Here is a 12,966-nt window from a genome sequence, read left to right on the forward strand (position 1 = left end):
TAAATAGGATCATACTACTAACTATTAGGTAATTTCCAATTACCAAAACAGAACTGTGCTCTACACTTTCAATGTACTGAGCTCTTTCATTCTGGAACTGTTTGAAAGGCACAGTAAAACAATAAAACCATGGTGTGCTCACAAAACATTTGACACAGAAAAGGTGTAAGTGTAACAGTAAGTGTTCTACACTGAATACTCTGATGAACTGTAATTACAGAACATCATACCACAAAAGACATACTAAATGCTGCTCCAAACATAGATACAACCTTTTAGGAAACACATAGTAATTATTATGAAACACTGATAATAAACATTCATTATGACAGGATTGTTATGAAATAGAAATCTTCTTAATAAGATAGTCTAGACAGAATCTATTAATTTAGTGTCATTCAGTCCAAGAGTTCCACAAAATGAGAACTGAAAAGTACATCAATTGTGTAACACTAAAATTATAATCTATACTGAAAATAGATACACAGCACTAAACTACAAATTCCTGTTCAAAATCACACTTCAGGTAACGTTTTCTCTCTTTACATGACAGATATATTTTGAAAATCAAATCAGAGAAAGGTTCTTTTACTACTGAATACTTTCCTTTCTGTCTTCATTATTCAACAAGAGATTTAATTCTTAATTCATATATTTTTTCCTTAATTTAACTCTGGTGTTAGAAAAAGGTATTCCATATTAGAAGTTGTTCTACACTCAAGGAAAAAAAAAAAGAAATAGATATGTAAGTGATCTTACAAAATCCTAAATACTTTATTTCTAAATATGTGATATGACTATTTGAACATACAAAGATTTTTTTAAAATTTGAAGACTGATATAAACTTTGGTGTAAAAAAAGATATTTTATACAATTTCATAGAAAAATAGACTGCTCAGTATAAAACCTATTTCATAAGGTTTTACAATGAAAATAATGATTCCAAGTACATAAGGATTCTATAGTGCTTGTCACAAAAATGGACATGTGAAAAAAAGTTCAGCAGTAATGGTCTATTTGGTGTTTCTGTGATTGATAGTTATGAATTATTTTTTTTTCTGTCACAGCAAGACATATGACATAGAAGTTTAAATTTCTGTGAGCATCTGAAGTCAGTTTCAATGAAAAGGTAAATATCATGAGAATTTTTGAAAACCAGAGATGTCTTTCTGCTTGTCTATATTGAAGAAAACAGATAAAAAAGTAGTTAAAAAGCAAGAAAGCTCGATATCACTTTTTCAAAATCACTTAGTAAACTATCAATTGTAATGAGGTCCTTAACTCTGAAAAGTTGTTTCCAAACATATTCCCATCTAGAACTCAAAATTGTGTCTAATGTTTACCAAGCATACAGCTAAAAACTAATTCTGCTTCCCCACCTCTAAGACACCAATCTATACCAATTAATTTATTTGTTTTGATTTGTTTTGTTTTATAACACATTGTAGCCCAATTTTGACATCAAGGATTAACTTGGGCAGCTAAGTACTGAATTTGAGATTAAGCAAGATAAAAAAAAATGAAATTATACTAACAAAATAAAATGTGTTGGTCTCTTTCTCTCTAAACACAGCACAAATGAGAAAAGACATAACATAAACTTGCTAAAACATTTAAATTTGTAAATAAAAGATACAACCTAGCTAGCATCTTCAATACTTAGTGGTAATAACGAACTGGAGACTTAGAATGGGAGTGCAGAAAATTAATAGTGTGAACCCTCATTGTTAATTATTTTTCTGTATATCACAAAGTTAAAATATAAGAGTATGAAAGTAAGAAAGTTTTGTGACTTTTGACAATTATTAATAAGAAAAAGATTATAACAATTGCCAAAAAAATCACAAAAGTTGACATGTTACCTGGCTATGACAAAGAGCACACAACTGACACCCAAGTAAGCCAGCAGAATATACATCCAGATATCAGGGGAGAGAGGATTCAGGAAGGAGAAGACGCCCGGGTTTGTACCATTGGGCTTGCGGTACAAAATACTTATTCCAAGAGTCATAAACGGCTTGGAAAAGTCGATCACTTTCTCACGAACATAGGTAATTGCCAACGGTGCAACTGCAAGGTCAGCTTTCTGTTGACAGAAATACAAAAAGAAAAATGGGGCAAAAGTCAGAAGAAACAGGTTGAAGCAGAAATTCAAATTTCACAAAGCACAAAGTTCATCAAAGAAGAGGTTTGTTCTTGCACTAGTTAGCCTGAAATTTGGAACACTACAATACCTATTAGTAGGAATACTGATTTATTCTACATCTTTTTGAACTTCTTAAAAGGTATGTATTAAGATACATCCTTACTTTGTCACTCTTCACTGTGTTCTTTACAAGCCATTGTAATTGTGAAGGACTTGTGAATACGCTTGTGCAAATGTAGAACAAAGAAGATGTTTTGTTTCTTTTAATGTAAAAATAACTACAAAATGAAGATTATTTTAAAATGAGAAGCTCTACAGCTGAAAAGTTGTAGTATATATATATATATGTTGTATAAATGTATATATATATATATTTTTTTTTTGCTCACCTGGCATTATATATACTATTTAACACTCTCAATTTCATACATTAGAGTATTTTAATGTTGTCTTTCTTTATTGCCTACTATAGTTTATTGTCCTAATGAGCACCTATCATATCATTAGATCTTCTACAGTAAGCCACTACTGTATGAATGTGAAACTCTGTTGACACTATTCGTTAAATTTAGTCAGGTTTCAGTGGTTAAAATTGCCACATGAACTTTGTTTTCAATGGTATTCAGAATATACAGATATTAAGCAGACCTCCAAGGCTTCATTTCATAGTAGATGAGTTTTTATGGCTTGCATAGTATTAATGACATTTTAGATGATGCAGACAGAAAACAGGAAAGTGCAAAAATAAAACTAATTTGGATTAAAAATTATAAGACAAGACAAAGGAGTTTGGAAAACACTAATAAAACTATTAGACTGACAGAAAAGTATCAGTCCATACCCTTAGAGTCTGAAGCCAAGCCATTTGAGATTGTCAGAAAATATAGGTACCCAAAGAAAGAGAAAATACTGCTATGGGTAGTTGTGAATTTTGGTCATGAAATGTGAACTGAGTTTTTACAAATAACAAATACTTTATTTTAAGAAAAAATATTGGAAATCACCCTTTTATCATCTAAGCTGTATACATGTAAATAGAAGTTGTTGCAAGTATCTCCAGTGAAGAAAAGCTTTAAGGAAACTGGAGATGCAACAAGAAAGATAACATTAGAATAAATAATATATGTTTTTTATGGCAGAACAAGACAATCAGATACTCCAATCTAGGATGCACAGGTCCAAAATATAGATCCCTATCCTGCTATCTTAGAATTATCTCCGAACTATCTGTAAATTCAAGATAAAAATCATTTTCTTTATGGAAACTATCTTAGCCAGTCTGACTTCTTCACTGAACTTGTAATTTCACAGATCTAATAATAGCAGTACCATTGTCCAAACAGATAACAATGTTGTTCTCTTTCTGAAGTTAATCAGAGGGTAAAAATATGCTAACATGTAGATTGATTTTGCAAAATATGTGTTCTGCTTCCTGCCTCGTGATAGTATTTTTCAGACTTAGTCTACTAGTGACTGTAATTGGGATGTCTCTTCTTGATTCATGGAAAAACTGAAGCTGGGTAAACATTACACAAGATGCAAAATACAGTTAGATTAACGGACATAAAAGTATAGTAATGCAAAATTTAATTATTTTACTTATCGGATATATTTTATCTCCAAAACACTCAATTTTCTTGGCAACTATTTAATTCATAACTGAAATTATGAGAAATAAGGAGTACAGTGCAGAAATCCAGAATTGCATTATCAGGGTCTTCTAAAGTCTTCTACAACACAGAAATACAAATAAAAGAATTACCTTTGTTAATTTCTCAGGGTGAATTGTCAATGAATGATATAAAATTAGAATTTTATCTATCTAAAGGAAGATGAACAAATGGATACATTCCAAAAAGGCTTTCCATAAGTTCCATAATAAAGAATACTTCATTCCCTTGATAACAGAACCAGGTATGACTGTGTTTTAGAAGAAAGCTTTGCCTATCTGAAAGCATAATCTTAAATAGCATTTATACTTGACCTTAGAGTACTTGAGATACAGGTCTTTTTATGGCAGCATCTTAAGACTGATGAAGATATGCTAGTTGCTGTAGGAGTGAGATTTTGCACCACATAAAGGTTACAATAGCAATTAGGAGCAAGTAGGACTGACAAGGACCTTCCAACATAAAATGGAGTCCTGTGCAAAACAGAATAGCTGTAGCAACACAAAGAGAAACCATATCATGAAATTAAGTTAACCACTACTGACAATAATGCCACAGCAGGTGGCAGGGACTGGAGGAAAATGCTACTCAATGAATTCTTACTTTATTTATATCTAGCATGAGGAAATCAGCATCCTGCATTCGCTCCACCACTCCACCACATATGGCAAAATAAACTGGATAATAGCACTTATATCCTGTGCCTATCTGAGTAATTGTTCAAGCACAGAGAAATGTGCTTCACCAAGAAAGAGAATGTCCAGGAGGAGGAAAAAACAGGATATATCATCTTGTACAGGAAAATGTTCAGTCAGGTGAACCACTGACAAATATTTCCATTCTACTTTATCAAAGTACATCAAACATCTTGAATACAATTTTGAATAGTTTATTTTTAATAGCACTTTATCTTCAGTCTTTGCCCTCCGTCTTGAAGAATATTATGTTCTTCTTTCATACCTCTATAAGCACTCAGTGTGGTCTACTTTCTACATTACTGTAAAAAAATATGAGAAATTGTATTGAAAAATTGAGAAATTGAAATGTAAAAAAAATATGAGAAATATAAGAAATGATTGCTAGGTTCTGTTTGTGTTGCATTAGAATTGTGCATACTCTGTTTACTTGTCTGCTGTGGAAAGGTTTCCCTGTCTTAACTACTATAAATATTCTTTATTAACATTCAGTTAATAAAGACATTCAGTTAATAAAACATTCAGTTTTTATACTACATATCATAGAATATTATACAATTGTTTGCATATATATTAATTATAAAGAATGGCTAATATAACATCAATCTTATTATGCAAAACAATTGGTACAGATTTATCGGAAAAGAAAAAGAAATCCTTGAAAGATCTAGCATTTTATACACTAGATCTTAATTTAGCACTGCTCTGCCTAGGGTATGTGTAAGCTAACCCATTTGAAAAATGTGTTGCAGTTAATTAAATTCAGTAAAACTTATCCAATAGAATTATAGAATGACTTGAAATGGAATGGACCTTAAAGGTCATCTAGTTCCAACCCTTCTATGCTGGAAGTTGTAGGGACATCATTCACTAGATTAGGGTGCCCCAATCGCCATCCAACCTGGTGCTGAACTATTCTAAGTGTTGGACATTCACAGCTTCTCAGAGCTGCCTGTGCCAGTGCCTCACTACCCTCTGATTTCTTCTGAATATCTAGTCTAAATCTACCTTTTTTCTGTTTAATACTGTTACCACTACATACTATGGTAAAGACTCTTTCCCTATCCTCCTTCATAGTCACAGAATAATAAAATGTTTGAGTTTGAAGAGGCCTTTAAAGACATCTAGTCCAACTCCCCTGCACTGAAAAGGGAGATTTACTGCTACATCAGGTTGCTCAGAACCTGGAAGACTGCAATAAGGTCTCTCTGGAGAGATTCCTTCCTTATACTGAAGAAACCCAGATCTCTCAGCCTGTTTCTGTGAGAGGTACTCCAGCCATCTGATCATCTCTGTGGCCCTCCCCTGGATCTACTTCAACAGTTCCAGACCTTTCTTGTACTTCAGAACACAGTCCTGGTTGCAATACCCCAGATGGAATATAATGAGAGAGGAAGAAAGGGAGGTAATTGCCTCCCTCATTCTGCTGGTCACACTTCTTTTGATGCAGCCCAGGATATGGTTGACCTTCTGAGTTTCAAGCATGCATTACTGGGTCATGTAGAAATTTTCATCCATCACCCTGTTTGCACTGATGTGTGGAATTGCTCTAGTCAAGATTCAGGATTTACACTTGGCTTTGCTGAACATCATAAGGTACCCATGGGCTCACCTCTCATGCATGTCAAGATCTGTCTGGATAGCATCCCTTTCCTCCAGAGTACCAACTGCACCACTTAGCTTGGTGTCGTCTGCAGGTGCAGGTTTGTTGAGGATGCTTTCAATTCCAGTGTTCATGTTGAGGTAGTATAAACTTATTAACAATCAGATTTAAAAAAATGAAGTAATGAATTTTCCAACCCCACACTGTGCATATCCTGTCTACAGGGACCATTCCTCCTTACCATGCCATAGTAGCCTTTTCTGGGACTTGCTAGGTGGAATTCACTGGGAGACAGCTTTGGAGAGAACACTCCAGAACTGCTTGATTTACAAATGTAACATCTTCCATGCACAAAAACTGTTCATCCCCACATAAGTCAAGAAAGGCCTGTATGAATAATGAGCTCCTGACAAACCTTACACACAAAAAAGAATACCACACGTGAAAGCAGGGACAAGCTTCTAAGGAGGAATATAGCAACACTGTCTAAAGACACAGGCAGGTCTACGGAAGTCAAAGACCATCTGGAGTCAAATGTGGTAAGGAACATCTGGAGTGTCCTATTAGTACACAAGCAGCAAAAGAAACACAAAAGAGAATATGGAACTGTGTGAAATGAGGGCAGGGGTTTGGTGACAAGGGATATGAAGAAGCTCAAGTTATTCACTTTATGCTTCACCTCAACCTTTACTTGTAAAGGACTCATCTTCAGGTATCCCAGCTTCCTGAGATCTGTGGCAAGTGTGGAGCAAGGAAGAATTACACCCAAGTGGAGGAGGAACAAGTTAACAGGCATGGAAACAAAATGCACGCACAAAAGTCCATGGGACACCTTATGAAATATATGCATGACTGTTGAAGGAGCTGGCTAATGTTTGCCACTCTCAACTATCTATGAAAATTTGTAGAGATGAGGTTTCCAAGAACTGAAAGAAAACAAATGTCACTCCTGTCTTCAAAAAAAGAGGCTCTTGGGAAGTAACGGCTGATGAGCATTAACTTTATTCTTGGGAAAGTAACAGAGTAAATCTTGAAAGCCATACTAAGGAAAAAATAATGGTAAATGGACAATAAGAAAGAATGAAAAATGTCTGAGCTGCTGAACTGATTAAAGGCATGATGTTCAGCTGTAGATCAGTCACCCATGGTATATCCCAGGGGTCAACACTAGCACCAATACTGTTTATTATATACAATAATGAGCAGGATGAGAAGTCAGAATGGACCCTCAGTATGTCTGTAGATAGCACTGCTAGAAATAGTGGATAGATGAGAGGATTATGCTGCTATTCAGGAGGACCTCAATACGCTGCAAAACTGAGCTGACAGGAACTTCATGATATTCAGATAAGTAAAGCATCAAATCCTGTATCCACCCAGGAATGAGTATCCCCTCTGTAAGGCTGATCAGCTGACCCTTTTAGGCAGAATACGCCCTATAGTTCAAGGAGGCCATTTTTGCTGGGCACTGGCAAGACACTGGAGTGACTGGTCAAGGTTGAGACTCCCTGAAGAGAAACAGGGACATACTGGACTGAGACCAGCATAATGCTACAGAGAAACTTGCCATACAAGGAGAGACTGAGAGCTGACACTGTTTAGCCTGGAGAAGAAATGGCTCAGGGGGAGCGGATCAGTGAATACAAAAATCTGGTGGGATGGAGGGAATAAAGAAGAAAGAGACAGATCCTTCTTAGTGGTATGTAGTGAAAGGAGAAAAGGCAATGGGCAAAACTAAAATGTAGGATACTCCATTTAAACATAAGGGTAGTCAAACACTGTTCAGAGTAGACTGACCAGAGAGAAGTCTCCATCCTTAAGGAAAGTCACACTGGATGTCGTCCTCACTGAAATTCTCAAATATTATAAGAAAATAAATATTAAAATATGGTACTTATTGTAAGTATTTTATTTCTATATTATTGGTTTACCTTGGGGAATAAAATGAAAAGAGAAAATACAAGACTCTACTATTGAACAATTTTCTTATAGATATCTCTACCAGATAAATTTTAATATTTACATAAAGAAAATAAATGAAGAGATAGTCTGGAAAATACACATTAGCAAGTTACACACAGGATCTGTAAGCTCAAAATTGAAATGTGTTATTTCTTGGTTCCACAGAATATAGTGGATACAACTGCACTTTTTGCTGGTGCCTGGTTCCAGTCTATTCAGGCACATTTGAGAGACATCTGAAATCATTCTGTCACTGTAATTTAAGCTTCTTGGCCAGAAAAAAAACTGAACTTTATGCAGATTTTAAAAACAACTGACAGGATTAGTCTAGAGAACAGCAATGAGACTACTTCAATGGTAGCTCCTCATACCTGACCCACTTTTTCCTTATTATTATGCTGTAAAAATAATATTAGTGTAGATCTTACAATAGGTCTCTTTTATATATCAGAATTATTAAATCGGTTGTTCTCTTGAGGGTTGGAAAGATCGTTTTCGAAGTAACTTTAAAATCATCAGGCATGGAACTGACAGGTTCTGAATGATGCTCTTGAGATTTTTAAAGAGATTCACTATTTTTCTACCCAGGTAAACTATCAAAAATCTAGTAAAGATCACCAATTATAATGCACTTTAAGAATAAATTGAGAATTTGCAGATCCTGGTGGTATGGCAGTAGAGGCTAAACCTTCCCACCAGTATTGCATTACATTTTGTTGCCATGTGACAGATGGCAGCAGAGATGAAGTCTGACAAAATAGTGACTGACATTAAAGTGATTATGAAGTAAAGGGGTAACTGAATTCTTCCATGTAAAAAAACAAAAACAAACAAACAAACAAAAAAACCTGCACCTATTGACATTCATCACCATTTAAAGAGAACAAACAGTGGGCGTGAGCACAGTGAGATCGTTTGTTTCAGCAGTGGAGACTGGCAGTGGGTCACCTCAGCTGATACAGATTTTTAGAAACAGAACAGGCAGTTGTCAATCACTGGTAAAAATGTATAGCTAATGATGGTGACTATGTTGAAAAATATTGTTCTGTAGCTGAGAATTTGTTCTGTCAAATAGTGTTAATATACTCTTTGTATCAGTTTTCCAGGGAAATAAATAAGTAGTATTACTTTTGGAGCAATGTATGTATATGTGGGTGTATATTAAATATTTCACATTTTATGTATTCAGGATTCACAGAAAGAGAATTAGCTCATCCTTAGAAGTTACCACACATTATGACTAATGAAGCTATAAGAGGTAAGGAAAAATTTGACTGTGAAAAAATTCCAAGCCATTTTGGCAAAGTTACACGACTTTCTTCCCAGAAGACACAGAAAACATCAGATACAAGTTTCATTTGGTGTATTTTGGACCTAACTGCTGCTGTGCAGATTGTTACTCCTTTCATTTTTAACTCTGTTTGACTTTTTGTTTAATTCCCTTAAACAGATAACTTGTCTCTGATGCTGCAAGTACAATAAATCAGACTTAACAACTCTCAATTCCTCAAAAGGTGTGTGTGACATTTTATTTTGGGTATCATTCCCAGGGACACATCTCCCAACATATCCTGATACTGTTTTATGAAAATGCTACTCTGTTGAAAGCTGGTGTACTCTGGAATACCATTACACATCCATTCCATCCTCCCTGAAAAGTTCATATCAAGATACTTAGAAATTCTTTGGAAATGAAGAAAAGATAAACATTTGAACATTTTATTTATATCGAGCCTTCATTATCAGAAGCAATACTAAGAATTAGTTTTATTCTACTTTTTCCATGAATCTATCTAGCCAATTTATATAGGTCCCCTAAAAATCTTTCAAGATCCTTCTGTTGCCACTTCCATATGATGGAAATCTAAGTCGAAGCTAAGAAGCAACATTTCTTAAGAACACAGAGTGCCACGTTCAAGGGCTATGAGCAGGATTTATGAATCCTTGATCTACCAAGCCTGTAAACATTGCACTTGACTGTTAATTTAGAACAAGTTTTGAGGAGGCAGAGAAGAGTAGGGAAGAGTGGGAAATGTGCTATCAATCAACTTCTCCGGTACAGATGATCTTTATTCCGATCTGTTCTGTACATGGTAGTACAGACTGGAGAAACAGATCAAAAGAACACATAAGCTGAATGAATATGATAAGCTGTAAAAATCACTTTTGTAATGAAAAACAGAATTGCAAATAACCTCATTGGAGAAAAAGTACATATCTGAATTTGTTTCATCAAATTTCTTCAGGTAACTTAGTTTCTATTAAATGGGGCCAAACTCAATGACCAACATGTTCTGAACCAGAAGAAAGAAAGAGAATAAAAATGGAGACACACAAAATTATCCAATAAAATGGAAAGGCCTCAATGGAAATTAACTTTGCTACTGGGGAATTCTAGCTTTCACATATATTTCACTTCAGCAGACATACACATACAGTAATCTTCATGTTTTCCATCACGCCTCACTGTCATTATAGCAACAAAACTTCTTCAGAGTTAATAAGAAATTTGTACATGCACTTCTCCCGTGCTCTTTACTGAATTAACAATTGACTAAACTGCTTTTGGCTTAGAATTTATTTGTTTAACATTCCATATTACTTTCGTTCCTTGTCATTTTTGCATGGATTTCTGCAGTGCTTTCTAATGCACTCTATCTTAAGCTTACATTTATTTTCTGCACAATATTCACTGTGTTAGTTTCTGTTTGTACATTTACAAATAAGAACATAATAAGAACATAATTTACAGCCACTATGAGAGTGAATAAATAGAAAAGCCTTCAAATTAAGGGCTGTCTTATGAGTATAGCAACCAATTATTATTCAAAGTGATTTTATGGTCATGCAGAAGAAATATTTTTTTTTATGTTTCATCATTAAAAAAGAAAAAACACAAAAATTGAATAGTAGGTGTTAAGCAATATGGTGTGTCTGACTAAACTACACTGATGAATTCAAACATTCAAGATGAGAACTTTCAAAGAGGATCTTTAAGACTAAGATTATATTCAGTTTGTTTTAAGAGGAAAACAGAAGAGTCAGCAACAAGAGAGACACTGCTAGTTGCTTATGGCGGATACACCTGCTGCTGCTTATTCAACTTTGGTTAAAAAGCATTCTAAATTAAAGGTCAGAGCACTTGAAATTGTGGATTAATTATCAATTAGACTGAAAGTCAGAAAAAGCATGAGTGATATTTTCTGGCATATTACAAGTGTTTATAGTAAATTAAATCATAGACCCCCAGAAGTGATTTCGCAAAGAAATGAAATGCTGTTTTAATGAGGAAAAGAAAGCATGCAAACAGTAATTACTGGAAGATAATATGAATATTTAGAACAATAGGTATATGCATGTGCAGAAATACATTAAAGGCACTGAACAGTTACAGTACTATAAAAGGCAGATATCTGGGCATTTATTTCCTATTTGAAGTGAACTAGAGCTTGTGACATGCTATAAGATACTCCTCTTCCTCTAGCTGCTGCTCTGTCACAGGTCTTAGATATGCCAGCACTAGGTGGATGTCCCAGACAGCTTAAGGAAGCTCAAGCAGCACTGGACATTTAAGGGTCGTCATAAAGGACGAATTCAAATTGGAATTGCGAATTACATGAATGGCAATTCCTGGCCAATGAACGACCTGACATTGAAGGCAAGAAGTCTTCACTGCAGAACAGGTTAAACTGGCTGGAAGTAGGTACACCAGAGACAGAAGATTTCATGAAAGTGAGTATTTTCCCTTGTTGACGAGATAAGAAGGGCCACAACATTTTCTTGTAAGAAATATGCAATGTGAGCGTTCAGGGGCCACACCAGGGAAGAAAACTGGCAATGGACAGGGATGATCTACTGTGTTAATGATTGGTGCTGGCATACTTTTGTTGCACCTTTGTAGTCTCTATGAAGATCCATTTATGGCATTAAAATAATATCCAATGTATCTGCCTTTAAATAGTTTAATATTAAATCACAAACACTTATAATAATCTGCAATAAATATTCCCCAACAGTTACTGCCCAATCCATAGAAGTTTAAACTTCCACTGCAACTAATGGAGGTTTAATCAATAAAGATGCAGTTTAAAAAGGAGTTTAGCTAGCCAAGGACTAAGAAAAGTGTTTTTGGTCTACTTCCTGAAATACCTTGAATATCCAATCTGCTGTCAAACATACTGCTCTAGAATAGGATAAATGTCCTGTTTCACATATGCTACCTTACGTAGATGTGCTTGAGATCATGGAACATCTAAACTGAATTATTCAATTGGTCATTACTTCATAAAGTAAGACAGATTTCTCTCTTGAAGCAAGTATGATTGCTTTTACTAGGTAGATAAAAGAGAAACCTGAATAGCTGTAGATCCAACGTGTGCTTTTTACCAGAATATCCATTTAGTCATTTGAATCATGAACTTAGTTTCCCTCAGCCCGTGTTTCCCTATGATGTACAAGATTTAAATATGTAGACATTTACTTGAGATTAAATTAATGTTAGGAGGCCAGATGTGAGATATAGTAGGTTCTAAAAATGTATCTGAAAAAAAAGGAACTTCACATCAATTTTTTTCTTTCTCTTTTAGGTACAAGAATATAGTAATTTATATTACTTTAATTATGAGGAAAAAAAAAAACAAACCAAAACACTAAGAATAAAGCCATGTCTCAACAGAAATTACCTTTCACATCTATTACATGATCTGTCTTTGTTTCATAAATTTATCACAGTGTAAATTTATCACCCTCTCACATGTCATGTTTCTCACACATTTTAATTTACACAGTTTTTAATAAGCCAAAATTTACAAGATTGCCATAGAATTAATGTTTCCAAGAGAAGATACCTTAACATACACCAGTCAAAAATTCCACTTCTCTGAATCTTC

At 34.6% G+C, this 12,966-nt stretch overlaps 1 protein-coding gene across 1 annotated transcript in view; it reads right to left on the minus strand.

Moving 5' to 3' along the window:
- GRIK2 (glutamate ionotropic receptor kainate type subunit 2) overlaps positions 1-12,966 on the minus strand; it is a 364,539-nt gene that overhangs the window by 132,056 nt on the left and 219,517 nt on the right. The window contains exon 11 of the mRNA XM_065735652.1: positions 1,864-2,087. Coding sequence (XP_065591724.1) covers positions 1,864-2,087 — 224 coding nt within the window. The remainder of the gene's footprint in view (positions 1-1,863; positions 2,088-12,966) is intronic.

Source organism: Cyrtonyx montezumae, unplaced genomic scaffold, assembly GCF_038088225.1.
Source record: "Cyrtonyx montezumae isolate F1298 unplaced genomic scaffold, pur_monq_1.0 scaffold_0, whole genome shotgun sequence".
In the NCBI taxonomy this organism is placed as follows: domain Eukaryota; kingdom Metazoa; phylum Chordata; class Aves; order Galliformes; family Odontophoridae; genus Cyrtonyx; species Cyrtonyx montezumae.